This window comes from Spermophilus citellus, assembly GCF_964194105.1.
Source record: "Spermophilus citellus genome assembly, chromosome: 7".
NCBI lineage: Eukaryota > Metazoa > Chordata > Mammalia > Rodentia > Sciuridae > Spermophilus > Spermophilus citellus.
The window spans coordinates 70,837,801-70,864,842 of NC_138188.1; the positions used below are offsets into that span (position 1 = coordinate 70,837,801).

General features: G+C 31.4%; 1 protein-coding gene across 1 annotated transcript in view; it reads left to right on the forward strand.

The window, feature by feature from the left end:
- The window catches only part of NAALADL2 (N-acetylated alpha-linked acidic dipeptidase like 2), a 961,526-nt gene that overhangs the window by 786,703 nt on the left and 147,781 nt on the right, over positions 1-27,042 (forward strand). Inside the window, exon 11 of the mRNA XM_081302331.1 lies at positions 16,110-16,205. Within this exon, the coding sequence (XP_081158457.1) occupies positions 16,110-16,205 (96 nt within the window). The remainder of the gene's footprint in view (positions 1-16,109; positions 16,206-27,042) is intronic.

Here is a 27,042-nt window from a genome sequence, read left to right on the forward strand (position 1 = left end):
TCTGTTTAAAATCTTAATGATATCTCTTTATTACCTTCAAAATGAAGTCCAAATTCCTTGGCATTTCACAAAGATTTTCAGTGATCTCCCATTGCCTCATGCTCTTGCCAGTGCCCAGCTTATACATTTTAGCCAACAAACCTCAAAGATTATCAGCTTTGGGGCAAGGTATTCATCTTCTATTATTGTTTCTACTTTTTCCTTTGCTTGAAATATATATTTTTCATTTCACTAAATGTTATCTTCTGAAATTAAACTGAGATGTATTTCTCTTCTGAGAATACAGAAGGTGGTTGGTTCTGATGCCCAACTCAGCATATGGGATTAGCATGCAGGGCATGCCACTATGTTAACTTCATTCTAAGTTAAAATACATAAGTTAACATACATGTTTCATACACTCATGAACAGCGATGCACGTATTTATGCAATGCATACTTTTAGTAGTAAAGACAGCTAATGTCTTTGTTAGTAGTATCAAATCTATTCCTAAACACACACACACATGCTTAAATAGGCTATGTGCTTAAGTAAATTGCTTTTCTCTCTTTGTCACTCTTAAACACATTTATGCACAATTCTGTGAATTTTTATCTTTGTGACTCTCTTGTTTGTCTGCTATGCAAGTTCATTGGTTGAGTTTTGATCTTTTTTGAACATATGCAAGTACTGACCTGTAGCTTAAAAAACACTTCTTGAACTACTATAGATGAGGTGAGAAAGGATGACAAGACTTAAGAAGTATCCCTTAGCCATGCTGATGGCTATGACACTTTAGACACCAGATTTTAAGCCCTCATCTTTCTCCTCACTGGTTTTACAATTAACTATTTACTACTTTGAATTTTTAATTCTCAAATAATTCTATAAAATATACTCTAAAATATTCTGGGCATTTGTGAAATAAAAAAGCCACCATTTTCCAATTCATGCAGAATTTCTGATCACATGTGATTCCAATACTCAAAGATAATCTATTTGAATAAAAGCATATTTGTTAATATATCTGAACTAATACTAATTCTGGGATTATAGAGTTTAATAAGACCCATTAATATAATTGGTTTTAGCATTTGTTTAATAGCTATCATGTACTAGCTACCTAAGTAGTTTTCTTATCTGTCATCTTATTTGATAATATTTAATAATGCTATTTGACTATTATTATTACTGATAATACTAAAACATAATATTTTACAAGTATATAGATATACCAATACACAATATTACTCTAAGGATGCAGTGTTAAAACTCCAATGTCACTCATCTGAAACTGAGTGTCAGAGAGCTAACATTTCTGATTGCTCTCTAATGGAGAGTAATGGGAGTCAGAATTCAAACTCCCGGTCCCAAATTCCCATTGAACTTAGCATCCCATCCTGCCTGCATTGAGCAGTTTGATGGGCTTCACTGCCCTCCATCTATCCAATTATACCAGGATAACTTAGTCATTTTATAATGGGATGAGAATCTTGATCAAGAATCTATTCCAAAGGCAAATAAATAATCTCAAATGAAATTAAATGCAAACACTCAACTTTTCTGAAAATACCTTAAAAATGTAAAATTTGCTGAATTATAACTGCATTACTTGAAAGAGAAATAAGCCATTTGTAAAATGTTGGTCATAATTTTTTTTTTAAAACAACGGCTTTTCTTTTTCCAACCTGAAATTCCCCTTCAATTGATTCATAAATCAATTAATTACCATTGAGAGACCCGAGGGCAGCAGAAAATCGGGTCCAAATTAAAAAGAAAAAGAAGGCAATTTGTTTTAAGTCTGAAAGTTTAATGTTCAATCGAAGTTTAATCAGAAGTGACCCATTGTTAGAAAAGGAGAACGTCAATGTCTTTTTAATTTCACTGTCATTAAATGAGGACATTCGGGAACATGGAGATAACTGATTATTTTCAAGTGAAAATTAAGGAAAGATAGTATCAGAAGTCAACTAAAAGCATATTTTCTTTCTTTATATTTTAATTCACAGAGGAAATAGTCTGTTCTATTGGAGGTTGGCTTGCTCTTCCAAGTGGAGCTACATAGAGTCCTTAGAGACAAATGTAACCACACGTGCTTTATCTACTGGGACGAAGATAGCAGTTCGTTTCTTTAATACCTATTTATTCAATTAAGTGGGATTTTTGCTTTAGTGAATTGCAGAATTAATTTGGTGTCTTCATTGATTTCCAAACAAGTAAATGGAATGAATGACTAAAATGAATGCATTTAGCCAAAGGAAAACATTGCCCCAAACTCAAGATATTCAAGAAATCATTCTTAGTCTTTAAAATTAAATCTACCTGTAGTCCCTGAGATACATAGGAAAATAAAGACTTTCACTTAGCCTTTAATTAGTAATAGCTATAATAGAAATACATAATTTGCCCAGGGATATCTGACAGCATTAATATGAAGTCATTCATAGGTAGCTAAATGAAATAACAGTCAGGGTGGGCTCCATGAGAAGGGGAAGGAGGGTTAAGAGGGATTTCAGTAACCAGTCATTTCCAGAATCATTTCTCTGAATTCCCCACAGCTAGTATCTATACTGAATTTAGTATTTGACAAAAAATTTTAAGATGATGCTAATAATAATAGGATGAATGGTAAAATTTTGATAGACTACTGTTTCAGCTTTAATTTCCCTGGTTGTTTTCACCCAGATTATGTAAAAGGAGGTCAATCCTATAAAGCTAATGTCTTCCTATTTCTAGTCAAAGGACTTTGAAAAGCTAAATATGTATTCCAGGATTTGAATAATGCATTTGTTTCTTCTTAAACCGATGTTTAGATTCTTTTGCCCTTAACTTTAAGACCTTCAAATCCCTCAATTTTTTCACAGTTGATTAAGTACAGCCCTGAGAAAAGCACTGCCTGACTGTTCTATAGAAAGCTTTTCAGGAGGCTAACAGGCTCTGACCTCAGAGAAATGCTGCAGTTAAATTGACTTGAGACCTTACCAGAGACCAGATTGTACAAAAGACCACAATAAGTATGGAGTCTTTATTATTGAGGAAACTTCTGCCCCCCCATAAGATCTGAGAACAACAGTTTTTCTTTTCCTACCTTGCAACTTATTTGTGTAACTTCTACATTCTAAGTGATACATAATGCTGCAGTCTGGCTGGGCACAAATCACAAGCCACTGAAGCAGGAACAAACTTTATTTCTAAACTCCACCAGCACACTCCACACACACTCCCGGGGAACTCTCCCCCAAATGCCACGTGGCTCCTCCTGGAACCACACACCGGAAATCCCTCCTCCAGCACTTCCCCAACCAATGCGAACTCTTCAGGAATCCCTGTTGAGCTCAACTGGAACTCAAGGGGAACTCAGCGAGAACTGCTGGCGTCACCTCTCAACCCCTACTTCTGGCAAAAATGCCATGTGTCATTCCAACTCAGCTGTGGCCCTCAACAACATAAAATGCTAATTGTGTCACTATGCCATGGGGTGCAGTGCCTCGAACCTGTATGTAACAAATATCTAGCAGTAGAGTTGAACCGTTATAATAAAATGCATTAGTAAAAATGGTAAGTAGCTGCTGCTCTGAGCCCCTACAGGCCTTTCCCTCATCTACTCTGGGTCCGACCTCCAGGATCCTCCAAGAACCAGCTGATTGATGGTTAAATAATCCTAGAATCATCTATTAGTGTATCTGATACTTAGGAGAACATCTTTCTCCCTCCCAAAAGGAGACAAGTTGAAGAAAAGAGTACTCAACTAACCATTTAATGACTTGGAGTTATGGGACTACCTCCTTCACTTCACAGTCATTGAAACTTCATGTGAAAATAGAGATAGAATCATTATTGCTTTAACTCAGCCTTTACTGTAAGGGTCTGCAATATTTTGAGGAATTTTAGTTTCATACATTCTGTTTTTCAAACTGAAATATGATAAAATACTGCATGGATTTAAAGTTAGTAAAGAAGAGATAAGTTTCAAGGCTAAGATAAAACAAGGGCAAGAAAAGATTTTTAAATGACAGTATTATACAGTTGTGATTTTTATTCATATAAGAAAATTATAGGAAGTGAATATAGATTTCATTTTTTTCTCACCTACCATCATTCTTGAAAGCATATAAGTAAATATTTACAGTATTATGATCTATATGCTGCATTTTCTAGACAATGTATTTTATAATGGTTAAGAGCACCGATACTGTCTGGATTCTTTCTCCATATTTAATGCTTAGGCAAGATATATAAAATGAATGTGCCTCAAATTCTTTATTCATAAAGTGGGTATAATAATTTATTTACTTTATTAAGGATTTTATACAGATTGAGCTATATTTGCAATGTGTTTCATTAATATTAGATACTATTCATGATGCATAAAGTATGTTTTATCTATAGATAGTTCCTTATTTCATGGACTATCTATAGACAGGTATATTTCTTTTGCACATCAGTGATTTTCAAGTGGCATATAATACCCCTACCTTCCCCCCAATATTCTACTAACACAAAATTGGCTTGCAGAATCTCTGAAACAATCAAGACAATTAATACTTATTTTAAAATGGTACTTGGCTTACATATGTTTATAAACTCAAGCTTAAATTATAAGACATCTTTCACAATAAATTTATATTTAAACATTGGGAGTACTTATGACCTCCTGCTAAGTAGTATTTAGCATATATATTGAAAACTCTGTTAAGCCTCCTACCAATCAGAAAGTCTATATTATCTTGACATTTTGCCATGTAGCTATTACTTCTGTAGAAAAGTGTTTCTGTTAAGTGTTTTCTTTATTTTTAATGTTATGGAGTCATGAAATTGCCTACTAACCTTCTAAAGCCATCTCCTATTGAAGGTGTAGAATTGTGTAGTTGGATGTAGGGTTGTAAGTGTAAGGACCTCTGTAAGACTCAAATGACCAAGGTTAAAGTTTCAGTCCTGACCCAAGGTATGCAACCATGAAAACATTGAATAAATTCACCAAAAAGCAATTTTTTTTAACCTCTAAAACTGGCATGATGCAAGATACTAAAGGATTTAAAAGTGCTTCTCAGATTTTCATCTTTCAGGAAAATTGAATTAGAAAATCAAAATGCTCAGACTGACCTAAAGTATTAAATCTAAATTTACCATGTAAAGGCATTAAGAGAAAACAAATAAAAAACAAAGACTGCAATCTACTCTCAAGTTTTTTTTGAAGAGAAAAATTAAATATTTTAATATCAAAAGATGAAAATACAACTTCAGGAAAATGGCAGCTCTTTGATTTAATATATTTAGTTTTATGAAAAAAAATTAATTTTCTGCATTTCTTGTTTTGTCTTGGACTAGACTACAACACTAACTTTTTCCACTAGCATTTGACTTAAATGAGAGTGAGTGAATCCTGATGGATCAGTAAATGTAGTTCCTTAAGCAAACACCGACATCCTTCTTAGCCTGTTACCTTCCTTTGCAAATTGGAGAAAATAGTACCTTAATGTTAAAGCTATTATATGGATTGACAGTTCTAGGCATGATTTTAAAAGTTTTACATATATTAGCACATTAAGTTTGTATGATGATATCCTGAGAGGTAAAATTATTTTATTAATTCTACAGATGAGAGAACTGAGGCACAGAGAATTTAAGTCACTTGCCACATGCCAAATATTCAATAAGTATTGGTAAACATTCAATAATATTAATTAATATTAAATATTTGTTATTTATTATAGTATATAACATATAGTATATATAGTATAATATATCATATTATATATTGTTATTCATTTATCTTGGAAGGGTTATTGTATATTTATTATAAATATGATACATTGTACATTTGTTGCTTAAATAATAATATTTCATTATAAGCAAATATAAATTTAAAACAAACATTTGATTAAACTTGTATTTTAAAGTCTCATATTTATTCAATATTTATATACTTATTTATTTGTTCATGTTCATTAACAATCACTTTATTGTTATTGTTATTAAAACATTTAGTGCTGATGTGGGTTATAATCTCTCTATATATATTATTCCAAATTTTAACATGAATTCTATACAACAGTATTTAAAATTATTACTTATAGCAACCATATTGGTTTCTTTTTTTCCCATTCTTTTCCCGATTCTGGGATGAGGCAGTAAGAGACAGACAAATTTGCATGCTGTATGTAACACAGTATAGGAACCCTGGAAATATGAAAATGAGAATTTTTATGCACATCACTTTCTCCCTTCCTGAGAGAAGGAGATGAACAAGGGAAAGAAGGAAAAGTTCTAAACTTCTTACCCTCTGGATATAGTGGAAGTTATGAGTGTTATGTATGGGATGGAATGCTGTGTTTGTTCTGGGTTTTAGCCCCTTTGAAATGGAAACACATACCTACAGGGAGGTAAATCTCTCTGGTTTTCTATCACTATTCAGTCATCATTTAACTTCTAAGGCTTATCCTTTAATCCAGGTTTTAATAAAGTTTTCTCAGAAAATCCTTACCATGCAGAATATAGAAGTATTCACTGCCTGACAGTGCAGTTCATATTAGGCATTTAGTAAGTGAGAGCTGCATAATCACTATTTTTGATCTCATTCTCTCAAAAGAAACTTCTTGATGTTGCTATAGTCTCCTATTATTAATGGTAGATGCCAAATTTTAAGGATTTCATTTTAATTTGTTGTTTCAAGAGAATTAATAAATATATTATATATGAATACATGAGTTTTTATAGATGCTTGAAATTTTTTGATATTACATGTTAATACTTGTACAAATTAAGAAAATGTTATTTATTTGGACTTGAACCCCCCCCCCCTTCTTGTGGATAGTAAGACTGCATTGATTTCAATAGTAAAACATCATTTAAATGTAATACCCACTTAGCTAAGTCTTGAAAATATCAAGAAATCCTTAAAGGGACTTCAATACTTTGTCTCCAACTCTGATCATTCAGAGAACACAGCCCAAAAATCTCTCATTGATGTGGAGAACTTTATCATGGATCTTTACATCTTAAAAGGAACTTTGTTACGTCTAGCTTAGTTTAACAGGACTGAGCTCTTTATTTTTCTTTTGATTTCTGTAATATCATCAGGATTATCTAGTAATCATTGCCAATTTGGCTTCATTTAGGCATTTGAGATACAAGGATGTGAAATTTGAGTAGCATCAGATGAGAGTTGAAGATTCAGAATCCACCAGTGACCAGCAAAATCTGGGGAAAAAATATCTCTGAATCTCAGTCTATTCACCTAGAAAATGACAGTAGTCACAGCACTTTACTAATCTTAAATGGTTGTGCTATCAAAAAGTAAATATTAAAGGAACATGGAAGGCTTTAAAACACTGAACGCATTCATAAGAAATTATAGGACTAACAGAATAACAGCCAAGATTTCAGTAAACTTAAATAGTTGATAGGAGAGAGGGAAAAAATTACCCATAGTAGAATGAAATGGAGATGCAAACTAGACCTTATGAAACGGGTAGTAAGGGGATGTTAAGGACAATTTTATAACAAAATATAGCAACATATTAGATAATTTATATGAAATATTAGAAAGATTTTTTGACATGATAGCTCCATAGAAAGATTATTTTCCTTTGAGATATAATTTATACATAATAAAATGCACAAATCTTAAATATGCTTTGACATTGTATACTCATGTGACCATCATTCAAACCTAGAATTTTAAAAAAATTTGTAGATATTCCATAACTACTTGGAACAGTAGATCGGAATTACCTCAAAGAAGATTACCTCTTCTTTGGCTGAAACAAGAAAATAAAAATTAATTGCGCCTTATCTCCAGGTTTTTTAGAAATTTACAAGTCTTCTATTTTATATCTATTCCCAAAAAGAGAAGCAAGAAAATGTCTGGATTGGAATTGAAATCTTGCAGTTTGCTGTTAGAAAGAACTTTCCCATGCTCTAATACATTGAAGATGTGAGATTGCACTGCTGATCCCAAGAATCTATACCCAGAAACCTGTGAATGTGACCGTATTTGTTAAAAGACTCTGAGCAGGTGAAATTAAATTAGGGATCTTGAGATAAGATCATCTTGGATTACTTGAGTGGGCCCCTGTCCAGCGACAAGTGTTCTATTAGAAGAGAAGACAGATGGTGGAAAAGGAAACATGATCACCAAGGCACAACCATGATTTATTCAAGCACAGAGAAGGAATGCTTGAAGCCATCAGAATCTGGAAGGGCCAGAAAAGTTCGTCTTCTAAAACCTCCAGGTGTTGAATGCAGGGATGTGGGGCCCTTGGTGGTAGGTAGACAGCAAGGATATTACAGGCAGTCAAGGAGTGATTGACAGTAGAAAAAGCCTGCTGATTTCTCAAACTTTATCTTATACACTGGTGGAGATTTTGTTTGTTTTTGAGGCATAAACTAAAGAATATAGCTTCAAAGAATCTTTAGTAAAGTCATATAGGATTTTAATACCAAAAATAGGGATAAAACAACAATGAATATTAACATCATTTTCTTTTTTTTCCTGATGTGAACACATACACAGTGTCAAGTGCCCCACTTTGGCTGAAACAAGAAAATAAAAATTACAGGAGTGTTCTCAAGAAAGTTTCCAGGTTAGGATATTGGAAGAGATGAGTTATCCCTTTAGGACTGATTTATAGAGCTAATAATTCTTCATTGAGTTAATATTATGAGATCTTCGAAGTTGTGAGTCTGGTAAAGAGGACTTTGAACATATTCTACATCTGTTCTTATGTTATTATGGGTTCACTTTTCCAGAGTGTCTCCTCATCTGCCTTATCTTTATGCCAGGTCCAGTCTTCCATTTATCAAAGCAGCGCAGACATGGCAACATTAAAAAATACCAGACAATTTGTTTTTTTAATGTATATGAAATAATAAATACTTGTTAAGAAAACAAAATGGTTTGACAATATCTGCTCAATCTTAAATTATTTACCATTAAAATACTAACCTGAAGGTATTTATTAGAAAATGTTTCTGAGAGCATCTTTAATGTTTTCCTTGTAGTTATCCCTTAGCTTTCCCAACATCTCATCTGCCTAGAAAGTATACTGTTAAAAAATATTATAATAACAACACATGATATGTGTAATGGCTAAGATAATGATTAAGATATGAAACAAGGCAATAAATATAAGGGAGATTAGTTTGAAAGTAGTCTAAAATAAGAAGACTGTATCCTAAGGAAATATTTGGTCAGCATATGGGACTTTAATACCAAAAATACATGTGGATTCATTGGAATGATTCACATTGTAAGGCTTACATTTATTTTCCCCATCTCAAGTTACCTTAAAAGAAATAGCAAAATATTTTAGAAAAGCATAAACATACCAACACACACACACACACACACACACACACACACACACACACATACTTTAGCCAAATTTTAGTGTTCACTTTGCTACAACAGTTTCATGACTTCATAAAATCATTCAATTATTTGAATATTCCATGCTTTACTGTGTATATTTGGTTGAATTAAAAGTTTTAATGTCTTTCTAGGTCTGAAATTAGGATACTAAATCAATATGAATAGAACTATAAAGGTACTTTGACTATTTTCCATAAAGCCTATAGAACAGAGTTTCTTAGAACCTGAAAAAAAATAATTGAAATATAAGAATGAGTGTGTTCAGAAAATAATGTGCTAATATTGTTCCACATTTGACCCTTGGATGGTTACACTTCTATTTAAATTCCACATTATCTCAGGTCTTTTTTTTTTTTTTACTTTTAATAGTGATGAGAATGTTATGTTTCAAAAATTATGACTGTAATTACCTTTCCCCTCAGTCTAGCACATTATGAATGTCAGTGCCATTCAAAGGCTGCAAGTGCTTTAATTTCACATATTAAATTTAAGTATTGATGCGTATGTTCTCTGATTTCAGAGAGAAGAATATTGCAATGAGGGACGTACACTTGGGGCTTTTTGGATAAGAATTTTATTTAGTATAAGCAGGGAGTCTTTGATTATATCCTTTAAATTGTACCTTCTGCTTATGCTGCTTATGGAGAATAGATGAAGGTTTTAAGGAAATTAGAACAGAAGGTAGGCAAATCTTCTCTGTTAGCTAAATACACAGAATTATGGTCTATGAGAAACTTGGGCAGTAGGGAGGGTGTTGGTGTGGGGATGTTGGTGAGGTATGAGGTCAGATAAACTGGCTTTGTTACTGATTTATGGTATCATCTTGGGCAAGTGCCTGAAACATGTTTGTTCTCATTTGTAAAAGTGTGTGTGTGTGGGGGGGGGTATAATAGCTCCTACCTAAAAGTATGCATGTAGATTAAATTAGGTGATACATGTGGAACACATGACCTGGGGCTGTGATATAGAAGCAATACAATTATCCTGTTCATCTCAAGCTGTACCTACTGAGTGTTGACCAAAGACTAGGGATGTTTAGAATGGTTTTGCCTAGTGTCTGGACTCAGCCTATGTGAACAAACAGTGTTAAGTGATCATTTCTGAAAAATATGCAAAATAATATATTTATTTTGTTATGGCGAGTTGATGTTTATCTGTCTCAATTGAGGCTAAAACTTAATTAAAAATAACCTTCAAGTTTTTCTATTCTTTTCTTCTGTGTATGTACTAATACTGTCTTCTATTGTATTTAAATCCTACAATATCTTTGTTCTCCATTCATCATATACTTACAATTCTGTTTTCTAGGTAACATTATTGAACTCTAATTTTCTTTCCTCAAGTTCATTATCTATGAATTCCCTCAAATTTTCTTCTTTAAAAAAATCTCTACTTGTCTTTTGGGTACTTTCTATTACATTACAAATACACCCATGCCAGTTCTATCTAAAATACAATGAATACACCTTTTCTACCTTGATTCTTTAACTCTTTTAATTTAGCCAATGATTTATTTTTCTAACTTCTCAAGATGATCTGTTTTTTTTTTTTTTTTTTTTAGAGAAATGTGATTTGGTATTGATGTCTACTTCTCCTTACATTTTGTCTGCAACAAATTGCCTTCTGTCTCTTTCACCTATTAGAACTCCTCAGAGACCTCTCTGACAGAAATCCAGGGACCTCTGAAATTCCACCTCCAACACATATTTTTCTTCTTCATCTTAATTTACTTCCTCTACTGTATCAGTTTTTCATTCAGAGACATTATCTACTTGTCTACCTTCCATGACATCAAATATGCATGTTCTCCATACACTTCTCTGATGATTTCATCCATAATATTTTCAACAAATTATACTTTATCCTCATACCTCTTAAACATCGGTGTTATTCAGAGTATTTTTTCTAATTACTCAAAATGTGTTCTACGCTGTTACATTTTAGCTACCATGTACATATTTCTAAAGTTATCTTTATGTCTCAAATCCAGAATTTGGTCTGAACTTCAGACCAATATTGTTATTCACATTTAGATGACTTCTTTGGAATATCTCACAAACATCTTACCTTCAATGTTTAAAATTAGCTGACTTTTCTACCCCAACCCCTCAGGTATTTCTATAATTTCTAAATAAACAAATTTCTAACTACTCAAACTATCAAATCTAGAAACACTTGAAATTTTGACTTATTTTTAAGATTTCTGCATCCAATTATTTGCCAATATTGCTAATTTCAGTTATTAAACATTTACCAAACCCATCTCCTCATCTCTTTCTCTAACATCACTCTTTGGTTTTAGTCTCGTGTTCTTTCTCACTATATTAATGCAATATCCTTCTTTCTAAATTTTTTGTTTCCCAGCATATATCTTAAATTTATCCACCACATATGCATTGGTATATGCTATTGTCAATGCAACCTGAAAAAAAAATAACTGTTTCACTCAACAAATACTTTACCCCTAATTCCTGTCACCTGCCACAATTAAAAAGCAAAATTTCACATAGAATGCAATATGTAGAGGCTTATTTTTAGTAATTGAATTTTTTTAACCAACTATAATTCTTGGTTACATAGAAAAGTAATTCTTGATCAGAATGGTAAATATCAAACACATTCACCATTAGAGTCACTTCTTCCTCCTTACTGAATAATTTTGTATGGGTTTTTGTTTGTTTGTTTGCTTGATCTTGAGGATCAGGGAAAAAAATCTGGCATCTGGCGAAGTCTGGTAAACAGATGAGAGATGAAAGACTATTCTAGGCAGAATAAGAAATAGCATAAATAAAAAAGCAGAGATATTAAAAGTATGGGTAGAGCTGGTGAATACCCTGTTGCAGAAGAAGCAGAAACAATATAAAAATGGTACAAAAGAGTTTTGAGAAAAAGAAATGATTAAAGTCTAAAGAAGAAAAATAGGGTTGGGACTTGGTTGTGAAATGACATACTGATGAATTTGGTACACATCTAGATAACAGGAAGCATAGTTGGCTTTAAGTTATATATAACTGGGTTATGACCAGAGGTAAGAACTTGTAAATGATTGTTCAACCATAGTGTAATTCTATGGTTCAGATGGTAAAGGAAATTGGAATCAAGAATGATATAGATTTTCATATTTTGAAAAATATGTATGCTCATTCAAGATAAGAAATGAAGGCTACAATGAAAGAACACATGATTGTGGTTCAGAACATTATATATTTATGCATTTGAAGGGTCTTGTGGATACACAGAAATGATAAACTGAGAACAGGGATCAGGCATAGAGATAAAGATATGGGAGTTATCAATGTGAAGTTGATAGGTGAATCCAGACAAGCAGACAGTTCCACCCAGGGAGTTTATGTAAACAAAATGATTGAGTAATACTAAGAACAACATAAAGACTCAAAAGAACAAAGAAAATCTAGTTATAGGAAGGTAACAATATGCAAATGAAGAATCAGGAAAGTCAAATCATAGAGTACAGGCAAGAGAATTGGTAAATACTGATAAATGTTACAGAAAGGAGACATAATTAGGGGATATTGGAGGCAAATTGAATTTTACCCCACATCTCAGAAAAAGTTTTATTGTCAATATTTATTCTTGTGCAGTATTCCTAATATGATCTCCAAGTGGCATTCAGTCTATATTTGTTCAAGAATTTCTTAAGTTCAGTCCATGAAGGAATTATTCAAAACAAAACACTTTCTTAGTGGTTAATATTGCTTTACTGCCCTGTCTCTGTGAATATAAAATACTATTTAAATAGTAATCATGTACAGTTAATATAATAGCAGTAGAAAATTTTCATAAAGTGTATTTTCTTCTTTTAAATCATTGCAATATTTTTGTAAGGCTATATAAATACTTATTTATTAAACAGAATTGTTATCTTCACATGTGTATGAAGTAGTGGTTTTGTCTTATTGTTTTGAACAAAGTAAAGTTTGATCTTTTTTTATGTACAGATCTCAGTAGATTAAACATCATAAGATTAAGGACTATGAACTGCATTTAGCACAGTCCCTGGCACATAGTAAGTGTTAAATGAATATTTTTTAAAAATGATTATATAAGTGAGGTAGTAAACACAAATAAGAGTAGTCTATTAAAAGATAAATGAAGGAGCAAGACAAATAAAGGAACTGCATTAGAGAATAAGGACCATATTTATAATTTAAATTAATAGGGTTTGCCACTGAATAATTGAAAGTTCAATAAAAATGGCGGTAATTATAATTCCCAGCGTACATCTTTATGGGATCATTCAATTTGAGGCTGGCTGATATTTTACCTATGCAATATTTATGAAGTGTTATTTTTTTAAGTAAGCTAATAAGATAAAAACACTTCAAGAAGTTCATTTAAAACTATTTGTGTGGCAAACTTTTAAAGACAACAAAGATGAATTATAAAGTGAAAATGAATGCAACAGATTATCCATGTTATACATACACTAATCTAGTTTCAAAATGATCTCCATTTAGAAAATATATATAATTAAACGTGAGTTGCTTACTGTCCCTCATAAGATCATGGATTCCCTCTAATTCAACCATCCTACCATAATGAGAAATCCTCTGTATAATGTCCTTGAGAAGCTAGTAATGCTCATATTGACATCAGTCTCCACCTCCCTTTCCTTATTGTGGTATCTATGGGTTTTAGCACATCAACAATGCCACAAATGTGGTGTTTCCATGGGCCAGGCACCCAAGAACTTACATATTTCTGAACTATATAATATTTTCCATGTTTCTTATATGAGGTAACTTATCCTTTAGAGAATAAGATACCCAACTAATGAAGTAGAAAAATTAAACTTTTATCCAATGTTCAGGTTGACTACCCAGAATATCTCTAAAAATATGTTGATAAGCAAAATTAAGTTTATTAGGCCTATTGCCTATTGAAGAATGAATGTGACCTGGTAGTTTGCTAGGTCTACTGTAACAAAGTCCCACAAACAGGGTAAATTAATAGAAATTCATTTTCTACTGTTATGGCTGTTGTCAGGGTTGATTCCTTCTAAGAGATGTGAGAGAGAACCAGTTCCCCTGCCTCCTGCATGGATACTGTGAGTTTTCTTGCAACACCTTTGGTATTCCTTGACATGTAGATACATGATCCCAGTCTCTGACTTCATGTACACATTACATTCTCTCTGTGTGTAATTCTGCCCCCAAATATCTACTTTTTAAAAAGACAATAGTCATATTGCATCAGGGACAATTACCACTCCTATATGACCTACTGTAACTTAACAGGTTACAGTTACATCTGCAGTGAGCTATTTTCTAAGTGTGGTCATGTTCTGAGTCGGACTTTAATATGTACATTTTTAATGGATTCAATTCAACCCATAATACTGTGTCTTAGCAGGCTTTCTGAATGAGGAAATTAGGAAAGATTATTTATTAAATTCTAGGCATGGGTCATATGAATTTTATGGTAAGACTTTACAAAGTGGAGTACTGGTTGGGACTGAGCAGATGTTCTGACAGTTTTTAGATTAGTGGGCAAATGAAAAGAGGAACATGAAACATGTTTTTGTTAAACAAACTGTTAATCCTGATAGGTACTAACACCATTGGTTGATTCATGGTTTTATTTAAAATTGGGAATATGTTGGAGCAGTCAGATTAATTTTGCCTGATTTCAGTGTTTTTGTAAATAGGGAGTAAAGCATATACCTTGTCACAGAATTGATTAATACATAAGAACTTGGGATTCAGTTGATTTCAGTCCTCATCTATATTAACTTCAATTACATAATCCTAACTCCCCACCATTGATTGGTATAACCCAAAGTAATCTGTTCTGCTGATGGATAGCTCCATGAATAATAAAATTTAGGCTAAATTTGTAACTCTGCTGTAACTGTTGTTGTAGATTGCTTTGAATCTTTCTTCTCCATGATTGTCTCCAGAAAGATTATTAATTCATTGGTCTCTAAATCTATTTGTCTATCTAGCTTAATTTATCAAGTCCCATGTATTCTATTTTCTAGCCAAATAATCTAGTTCCTTCAGGTTTTCAAGTAAAAGCTATTACTGTAAATAATAATAATTTTATAGGATGATGATTTTGTTGATATATCTAATAGCATTGATTTTGGTAGTAATATTATCATCATTCCATATGTTTTTGCATCCTAAAACCTGGTTACACATGTAACCACAAAATGAATTATAGTATGTCTGATTCATTTCAATCTTCTTAACACTAAACTTCTAACACTAAGTGTTACCATTTTAATGGCAGCACAAATAACCATATGGGATTTCTACCCCAAATTCATCTTCCTATTATTTTGAAGTTAATTTGAAAATATTTGAAATACTATATACATTTTGTCTAAGATATTATAGGTGATCATATTTGTCAAAACCATTCTGTTCCACCTGTCTTAAAACAGAAAATTCTAAATTTAAAACAGAATTTCAAATAGGTCTTTTGTAATCAAAGCGGATACATAAATATCTGCATTTCAGGGGAAAAGGGTGACAGATGTTAAGATTAATCTCTCTTGCTAAGAAAACATTATTTTGTAAATACAAACAATGTCAAGGTTTATAGAATTCTACTCATTTTAATTTACAAATATTCAGTGATGGATAATTAGATCAGTACAATGAAGTTCAACAATCAACAGGAACCTTAAAGCAATTTAGAGTCACTTTGAATCTTCAAAGAAAATCCAATAAGCACTCGAAAAACAAAATCAATGGTGAGTTTTAAATGTTTCCTTTGTGATTTGCCACAGGGTCCAAGTTTTCTCTCTGAGGCCGTTTTTCCTAAACATGCAACAAAAATTGAAGAAATGGATCCTTTTTTCAACCTTCATGAAACCATAAGCAAGGTAGGGGAAGAGTCCATCATGAACTCATGAATGGAATTGGAAAGGTTTTGTTGTGACTTTTATTGTTTATGTTGGCAGATGCAAGAAAGAAAAATAATCATGAGAAATAATTTGTAAAGCATGCTAGAAAGAATTTTAATGTATCATATTGCTTTTCTAAGGAGTAAAATTAATAAGCAAATATCCAGAAAAAAATTCATTCAAGGTCATACAAATCTATAACTGGTATTTTATACTAAAATATGTCCTTAATATAACAATTAACTTTTCCTTTATAATCTGAAGATAGGTTTGTGTTATATTCCTAATGCTCTTCATCACTTTAGACATTTACATCAATGCAAAATGGGTCTTTGAATTTCTCTGTCCAAAGTTGCTTTCAATATTCAAGATACTTCTTTGTGGTACTTACTGGTTATAGTAAGAAGTGATTCTTTTTTTGAAGGAAAAGGTTAGTCTGCTTTAAAAATAAAACTTGTTTTTACTCTATGGTAGGTATACTTATATCTTTAGTGAATTTCCTTAGCCATAAGTTTATTGTGAAGAAAATTAAGTTTTACAGTGTGAAATAAATAAATTTAATGTTCCTGGCATCACATGACATCATACACATTTTTACATTTGCCAATTATTTATCTGAACTGTCAAAACCTGCCGTTTGGGATAGATTTTATAAAGGATATTGGCATTTCAGTACTTTAAGAATAATCCATATTTATATGAGCTTACTTGAAAGATTTATTCATCTTTAAATCTTAGTGAAATTTTACAAGGTTCTTTTTCTCCTTCAAAAAAAGGAAGTGTGGCAAAATGAACCAAGCTTTGGTGATGGAGTGAGCTCAGGAGAGAAACAAGAGTCTAAGGCCATCTCTGACGTTTAAGAGCTAGAATTTATTTTATTTCTAAACCTTTAAAATAAGAGAAGTGTGAGTTATATTTTATTTAAAATTGTTCTCAGCTTGAAATATCTGGATCTTAGCTAAATGTTTATAATAGTTTTATTTCTAGTCTATCCCAGTTCCATATTTTACTTTTTAATATCTCCATCATTTGATTTTGTATTATTATTTGGATATAAGAAGAATAGAAATGAGTTTAACTACTTCCTTAGTATCCACAATCTTAATATTTATTGATTATATATGTGTGTGTATATACCTACATATTATTTCACACAAGTATAAATAAATATAAATATGTATATATATTTGAACTAATATATACATATATTTGGGTAAACATATGCATATACTTTATGACAAATAAATGTATATTTTCAGATATTCTGGCTACTTAGAATATATGTTTTTTACTTATTTTTAAGCAAATAATTTGAAGATTTAAAGGTAATGGAATAATGATTTTTTTCTCCATTTTCCTTGTTTTTCTGATGATCAGAAATATCAAGGATTTTGGTGGTAGGGGTGATTTGAGACCATATTAACATCAGATATATAATGAGATGAGAGTATTGTTAGCAAAGAAAACGTTGGCTCTTTTATTATAGAGGTATGCACACACATGCTAATTCTCAGATCTTAGCTGTATTTAAGAAGAACAGTGCTGAGAACATGTTGAGAAATAGGCATGGGTTAGGAAGGGAGAAGGGGAGCCTGGACATTTTTAAGAGGTCAGTATTTAATGTGAACTAGACAGAAGATAAGAGATTATTAAAAGAGAAGGTATAAATGTTTTTATATATTTTCAAATATATTTGATGTGTAAATGGATATTTCATTAAACCACTAAATGAAAATTGTGAAAAATCCATGTCTGTGAAAAAAAATAGAACCCATTTAAAGGCAGAAACAAGAGTTCTAGGATTTTTTTTATGACCACATGTATTATCCAGTATTAATTTTCTCTTCCCAATTATAATGGATACTTTCATTGATGTTGTAGACATGGACAAAAGGAAGAAAAGGATCTTTACAGTTTAATCATTTTACAAATAACAGAACTGAGGACCTGTACAAAGAACTGTTTAATAGTGTCTGAATTTATTTCAATGTGAATTTTTTTGAACAACAACAACAAAAAAGCAACTATTAAGTATAGAATAACTGAACAAAATACATGATGAGAAAATATGGAGCTTGGATTTTAGTTCTGTTTTAGCTACCAAATTGCCGTCTTATTTAGTACAATGTTATTTTTACACCAATAAGTCATATATTCCTAGTGTTCTTCCTCACTTGCAATATCTGAAGTCAGAAGACATTATTTATTGTGTTTTCTCTAGAAATGTTGCATGTGTGTGATTCAGTACCATTATTAATATTAAAAAATTCTAGGGCTAAAATCTTTAAATAGATTGTTACCTGCATTTTCTGAATTTTGTTTTTACTTTAAGGCAAAAATCTGTCTAATTCATGATTTCTTGCTTTCTCTCAAAGATGTGAAAATATGTATGTATTTATCTCCAAAGTATGAAAACAGAGAGCTAAAGTAATTAATTCAATGCTGAGAATACAGGAAGTGACCCAAATGGACTTGTGAAGAATTGAAGTCTTTAGCATGTCTCATTTCACTAGGAGTAATGGTGGTGTTTTCACAGTATGTCACATGTTTATGACATTCCTGTTCCACATAATAGCACAATATGATAAAAACAACATTTGACCTATATTAAAAGACACACTAGGATCAATTCTTGTCTATCAACTATGCCAAACTGATATGAAATATAAGAAATATTTGGTAAAATTGTGACACATATTTAGTACTAAATATTAATATTTAGTACTAAGGAATAACCAGTAGTATAATATTAATAAATATTAAAACATTTTCAAGAAGCTAGAGTAAGTGAAATACTAGAGATATATTCCTTGTTTATTCCAATAAAAGTTTATATTTGACATAACATTGTAAGTCACATATTCTTAGTTATCTCTTTAAATAACATGATAAATACATGCATTTAGTATCATCAGTGATAATAGAGATATCATCTTGTATCCTTTCCCAGTGAGTAACAATTTGCATTCTAGACTTTCTCTTATATTATATATGCTTTTATGTGAATATAAATAATTTCTGCATATAAGTTAAGAATGTATTATTTGTGCTGTACTGAATTTAAATAATATTTTAAAATAAATGTCATATAGTATGTGAGTTGTGAGTCCTTGAAGGTGGGTATTCAATGTCTTGTAGTGTTGTTGTTGTTGTTTTTATGAAGTTTGAATTTGTCTTGGCATTTGTCTTTTTGATGTAAAGCATGGAACCTAAGAAAGTAATGCATGAAGCTCAATATTGATGCCAAAAGGTGTAATCCATCATGGCTTCAGTGACTGTCAGGTGGGTCCATATACAGTTGCTGAAGGGCAACCCATGCTGCATTAATGTTGAGGCTGTTTTTCTTATCCTCTATAATTACCTTAAAGGTAGTATTTATTTTTAAAATTATCACAGAAGCCAAACATGAAATTAAATACAAGTATAAATCTTAGCTGCTTAATCTTTCAATAACTGAATAAAAACCAACATGGATTCATGTTTTGAAATAGGCTTATTTACATTCTCCTTTTACACCTAGGAATTTTCTAGCTATGTTTTCAAATCTTCAGCATTTCACTCGTAAGCTGCTATTAGTTATCTAAGCATTCTAGTAGTCTACTGTAAATGACACAGGGAGCAAAAACACTTGATATTCCAAAACAATTAGTACACAGGAATTGGTCCCAGGGAATTAGTAAGGCAAGTAAATTATTTCATAGTGTGTTACAGGAGGTGATCGTAATGTGGTCAAAATATGGAAGGGGAGAGAAAAGACTAAGGATAGAATGATTTATGTAATCTGTGAGGAAAGGATGGAAGGAAGAAGATGGAACCTGAGATTACTATTAGAAGATTTGAAGAATTCACCAGAGAAGTGACATTTGAGAAATTTAGTAATTTTAAACTTTGTCTTAATGTCATTGAGCTTCCCCTGAGAGTGATTTAAAGATTGGGCTGTTGGTGATAGTGTGTGAAAAATAATGATGTGCATTTTAGAAAAAAATGACAGGTTTGTGAGACAATTTTAAAATCAAATAATATGTTGCATAATATATGAAACACAAAGAAGAGTGAGGAGTCAAGAGTAATTTTAATAGTTCTATCTTAAGCCAAGTTGATATTATTGGTTAATTATTAACTAAATCAGGAATTGGTTTGGAGAAAGTGATGACTTTGACATTGGACATGTGGATATTTGGCATGCTATGGTACATCCAGGCAGATGTATTCAGGAGGTAGTGGGACACATATGAGTTTCCTTGGGAAATCCTGGCCTACAATGCACTGTAGAATATATATAGTGTCCACTACTCACAAATCAATTTAAACTAAAAATTAATTTTGATTAAATTAGAATTTCTTTTTTTTTATGCCACTGTATTGTCATTTGTTTCTGATTTTCCCATACACTGTGGATTTATCAGAGGCAGGATGGTATAATGCATGTTTTATAAAATTTATCAATGACATGTAATTATATCCAGCATGGAATCTCCAGACATAAATTTTATATACTCTCTCTCTTTTGCTCATACATGTACAGACACTTATACACATGTAATGCTGATGGTATTCTGGTATCCAGGGATTTATTCTGGCAGAAGTTGAAGTAAAAAAAGGCAGAAGTGAAATACAAACTTTTAAAAAGTGGATAATGAATGTTTATAAAATGTACTGGAATAATGGTAAATCCATAGTTACCTGAATTACAAGTGAACCATCCCATTTCTTAGTTATTTTTAAGTCATAATGTTAGTGCACATTTATGGATGACATTATGATAACTCAATACATGTATGCAATGTGGAATGTTAAGTCAATGTGATTAAACATTTTAGTCATTAATATGGTATTATGTAAAAATGTGGATGTGTAACCCATGTGATTCTGCAACTTGTATTTGAGGTAAAAAAGGGGAGTTCATAACCCACTTGAATCAAATGTATGGAAGATGATATGTCATGAGCTTTGTAATGTTTTGAACAACCAATAAAAAAACTGAGGAATTAAAATGTTTAATCACATTGATTAAAATTAAAATTAAATTAAAATTTCAATTAGAGTTTCAATTCCTCAGTGACATTAGCCACAACTCATGACGGGTGTCTAGGTATGCCAGTAGCTACTGTGTCTCAGCAGATTACAAAAAATTTATAGCATCACTGACAATGCAGGTGATGTTACCCCGACAATCATGCAGAGGAGGAAGAACAAAATGAGATGGAAAAGTCCTAGGATAAAATGGCACTTGTAATATGCAAAAAAAAAAAAAAAGAATAATTTTTAAAGGGGAGAATTTTGAAAACTATATCCATTCAATCAACTTTTTACTCATATAACTTTTAAGCCAATTATTTGGATTTCTTTTATGGTTTTCTTCCTCATTTATGCCTAACCTTCAGATCTTTGCTATATTCAGTAAACAGGTTCACATTGCTTGTTATTCATTCCTTAGATTATTTTAGTAGATGTAATGTCCTGTATTTAATATTTATTTTTTATTTAACTTATTTTATTAGCACTTTATTCCTAAAATTTTGTTCATAACAGATATCTAATCAATGATGGGTATAAACTTGTATTTAAACAAAGCAAAAAATAGTTTATCTGTATTTAGAAGACTTTACAATCAAATGTGAATATAGGTTATTTGGGGTACCAGAGGAAAGGTATCATCTATTATGTTATTGGGTTGATATTACATTTCATTTTGCACTTCAAATACTCTATATTATAAGTAAAAATCTCTGAATATGAACGGTACATCCAGTGAAGCAAAAATATATGTGGTATCATGAAAACCAACAAATCATCTAATTATTTTTGCAAGTTTTTCAAGAAATATTAGTTTGACTTTTTATTGTCTTTCCAACCCTATTTTAGAAAAGAATGTCATTGTTTTTCTTTAATATTAGATATGCAGTAATAGTATAAGGCTTTCAATAATACTTCCTTAAGAAGAATTACATATTTCCTTTTCCTTTATATGATGTCTAACCATGATCTTTTACTAAAAGTATTTGGGGGTGGCCAGGTGTGGTGGTACATGCCTGTAATCCCAGTGCCTTGGGAGTCTGAGGCAGGAGGATCCTGAGTTCAAAGCCAGCCTCGGCAAAAGCGAGGTGCTAAGCAACTCAGTGAGACCCTGTCTCAAAATAAAATACAAAAATAGGGCTGGGGATGTGGGTTAGTGGCCAAGTGCCCCTGAGTTCAATCCTCAGTATCCCCCAAATTATTTGGGGGTATTAAGGGTGGGAGCAGGGATGACAAATGGGAAATCAGTGGAATGAATCTGACCAAACATTTCTATGTACATATATGAATATACCAAAGTGAAATTCACCTTTATATATATTCATAATGCATTAATTTAAAAAAAACTATAAATAAGTAGAAGAAAGATCAATAGAGTAGAGGAAAGGCAACAGGAGGAGAGAGGAGGGAAGGGAAACAGAAGTAAAGGGAACAGAATTGGAGTAAATTATATTCCATGCTTATATAATTATGTCAAAATGAACCCCAATATTATGTATAACTATAATGAACTAATAAAAATTCTCAGAAGTAAAAGAATTCATCAGTAAACATCTGATATTTGAGTGGAAAGGAGTAATAATAGTTAAAAAGTAAAGATAGCAGTGGTGTGGGGGGCGGGGGCTGGGGTTGTGGCTCAGGGGTAGAGCGCTCACCTAGCATGCCTTAGGCACTGAGTTTGATCCTCAGCACCACATAAATGCAAAATAAATATATTGTGTCTACTTAAAACTAAAAACTAAATGTTTTTTAAAAAAGTAAAGATAGCACTGGCTGTGCATAACTTTGTATGTTATTTAAGTATATCTATGTACCCAGCAGAATAGAATAGTGACAAGTATCATTGGTTCAACTTAGTAACAAGAAAACATTAGCAAGTTTTGCACCTGCTCCAATTTGCACCTTGTAAGTTTGCAAGACACACTGCTTCAGGTCAATTTTACCTTAGTATTTCAGGAATTCCAGATATTTTGCTACTCATGATAAATAGCCTTGCAGGACAGTTGTCATTAAGTAATGTTGAATATTAAGAGTAGGCAGTGTATTCAATCTGCAGTGCATGCATATAATCTGTTTTTTAAAATCTCTATTTTTCAGGGAATCTATAGCATTAATCCTAAATGTATTCTCTATTTAACAACAACAAAAAGAACTATTGGGTATTACAATATCGTAAAGAAAATATAGTAGGAATAGTGTTTTTTATCATTATGTATGTGTAGAAATATTAAAATAAGATTAAACTTTAGAGTAAGGCAGTGTTGATCAAAGCCTAGAAATTATGGTTAGTAATCCTTATATAGTTTGTATCCTATAATACATTTATATTTTCTTTTTTTTGGATATAATTTAAACTCAGTTTTATAGTGATGTAAATAAAGATATAAGCAAAGGTTAATGGTGATGTCTTCAGTGATGAAAAACATTTAAATGATTTTAAGTTTTAATGATTTCAGCTAATATTAATTGCATTCAGCTATAAATCATCCTTTAGAGTTATAAAACTGTAATTATTTTGATTAATGGAATCAAATTTGTTAACATATTATGTGGCTTTTGAAATATAAATTTTCTATTTTTAAAAAATATCATTTTGAAAACATGTTTATACCAGTTGCTACAATATTGTTAATATTCTTAGAGCATGTTAACTGAAAACTTAAGAAAATCTAATGATTTTATAATTGTAAACTAGACAGACTAAAATACACAATGATTTAAATTCTCTTAATCATAGCTTTGCAAAAGAGTTAAGTTGCCTTATATAAACAAAGAAAAAAAGAGACCACATCCTTTATTTAGTTTTTTAAGTTTCAAAGGCATGTTGTATTCATTAGACTAATATAATTTCTGATCTAATACTTTAAAATGCTTAGAAGACCTGGTTGTGGTTTCTAATCTAAATGCCCAAATATAAGTGATTTCCTAGTTTTCTAATGTTGATATATTGTTTGGATAAAATATGAAAATATATTTTCTGTTTAGGAAAGCAAGTTCAAGGATATTCTGTAATCTTGTATATGTATACATTTGAGGTTATTCTAAAAAAATGTGGATGTAAAGCTTTTGTTTTAAAAAAATTTGTAATTTTCCCCTGCTATATTAAATTATTGGTACTATATTCAAAATGTCTCCATAGAGATCTACACTCTATATTTTCATGAGATTGAGCTAAACCAGAAAACATCCCAAATATGTACTTTCAATCCAGAGATTGCATGTTGTAATAAAAAAATGTTGGTTGGAAATACTCGAGGGAGATAATGGTATATTAAAACCAACCCCTTTTGCTTTGAAGAGAAAATATTATAGGTATGCATTTTCTTCATAAATGTATAATTAAACTCAATATCTTCATTTATTGAAATTGGAGACTGTGTTATGACCATTTTCTCTTGCCCAGAGAGGTTTGGTTTATTGTTTTTCATTATGCTGCATGAACATTATAGTTTCTAAAGGCATGCCTTATACCCTTATACTATCATTTCTTTTTTTTCTTTATATTTTTATTACTCAAAGGTGAATTATCACATAATAAGAAATTGTTAAAATTTGACTCTCTTTTTAACCAGAAGTTAGTTATCAAAGTAAATATTTTACCCAATGCTATAGTATATTAAAAGAGCTAGTCCTGCATAGTAAGTTAGGAACAAGTAGGAAGGCTGTGACCAAGTATACATTTACATAAAAACTAATTTTCACATGTATTTGTATTATAATATTAATGTTATTCATATAACTCAGAAGAGGAGTTATATGATCACTAAAAATAATGTGCAGTATTTTAAAGGCACAATCTTTCAGGAAACAGTCACATCTAATCGGAAAGAAGTAGCTTTAGTCTATAAAGTAACATTTTTGGTGATAAATGAATTTTGTATATTCTAAACATAAGTTCTTATTTTAGGAACCTGTTAAGAAGTTGAAAGTGAGTTTTTTTTATGTTAAGTTCTGCATTTTTCCCTCACTTTGAAGAGGAGACTATCTTTTCAAACTATTCTTAGATAATACTCTTAGATAGTACTACAGAAATACAAAGGCAAAGGGCAGAATAATCAATGAATTAATCCAAGGTAGGCAGGTTGAGTGTCCTTTCAAAAAGTGTTGTTGAAACAAACTCCTGTATAACAAAACTATTTAAAGCCTCCAGACACTATCTACTTAATAAAAGCACATTGAATATAACACAGCATATCAGAAGAATCTGAGCCATCTTGAAGTCTATTATTATAGTAGATTTTAATCTTGAGACTGATACTGAGGTGTCCTGGGAATAGTGCCTCTTATCCCTATGTATGGCTATAATAAAAGATGCAAACACATACAAATGTACACAAACTTATATAGCATAGACTAAAAATGGTACATATTTTCAGTGAAATCACTCTTGATATTCTTCCTTGGAAAACCCTAAGACACACACACATACATAACACACACATTAAGAAAAAGTTTATATTTATAAGTCTCTATGTCTATCAGTTTCTATGTATATCTATGTCTTTCTTCTTTTCTAGGAAGAATCCAAATTTGGGCATGAATAAATGTCTTACTATTGTTTCTGTTTGTTTACTGACCCTTGGTTCTGTATATTCTGCTGCTGTTGGTGTGATACATAAAATATTCAAATTGCAGATTTCTTATAGTATGTCACCATTTGAATGATGCAATGGTTTTTGTTCTTTTTTTTTTTTTCATGCATGCCAGGCAAGCACTTTATCACTGAGTCATTTCCCGAGCCCTGATGCAATCTTCTAGTGTGAAATGAATATATCCCCCAAGCAGGACTATTTTATTATAGAATTACAATTTTTACCACTAAATAAGAATTATATTTGGATAAATCAAGCAAATTTATGTTTTAAAAAGCATAAGAGATAACTATTTTGGTGTAATTATATTTACTTATTAATAGGTTCATTTCATTTTTTAAAATTAAGGCTTACATTTTGAAATTACAGTGGCTTAAGGTAATTTAATAAAGATTCAAATAGTAAAATTTCTGCATTTAAAAATAAAATTATAACAAATAATAGCTATATTCTTAATTCTTTAAGAAAAAGAGTTATGATTCCTAATAATTCCAGACTTTTAAAAAGGCAAGGAAAATGGTATCCAGTTCAAACATTTTCTTTAATGATAAAAAGATGCATATCAGATAGAATGTTTTTGTTTGCTTTTTGTTAAACACTCATAAGCAATCTTATTTAATAAAAATAATGAAATTCTATTGACTAATGTAAATGAAAGTTCTAGAATAGACATTTATGAGGTGTGGATCAAATTCAGTGCCAGACCCACTATCTGTTTTAATCTCAGTTCTGTCTTCTATATTGAACATTTTATCATTGGAATTTCTTCATATTAAAAAAAATACTGTTAGTAATTCGTGGGCTTCTATTTGCACATGATTCTGTCAAATCAGGTGAGAACCTTTGTTCTGGTGACTTTCTCAAAACAGTGACGATGCCAATTTCTAGAAAGCCCCAGAAAAATTAGCTTTCATCTTAGTGTTCTGAATTGGTTTCTGGCTTCATTTTTTGAACCAGTCTTTATGAACAGGGATATACTGTTAACTGAATAAAGCCTGGTTTGCATAAACCAATCACTGTAGAAAACAGATTAAGGTTACCCTGATGAATTTAGGAGAGTCACTCTGGTGCAACGGGGATCATTTTGGGTTTAATATGTGGATGCAAAACAGTATGAGTTGCAGCGCAGCAAAAATGTTGTACAGGCAACTACCAAAATCCACTACTGATTGTAACAAATGCTGTTGTACACACAGGAGTAAGAACCA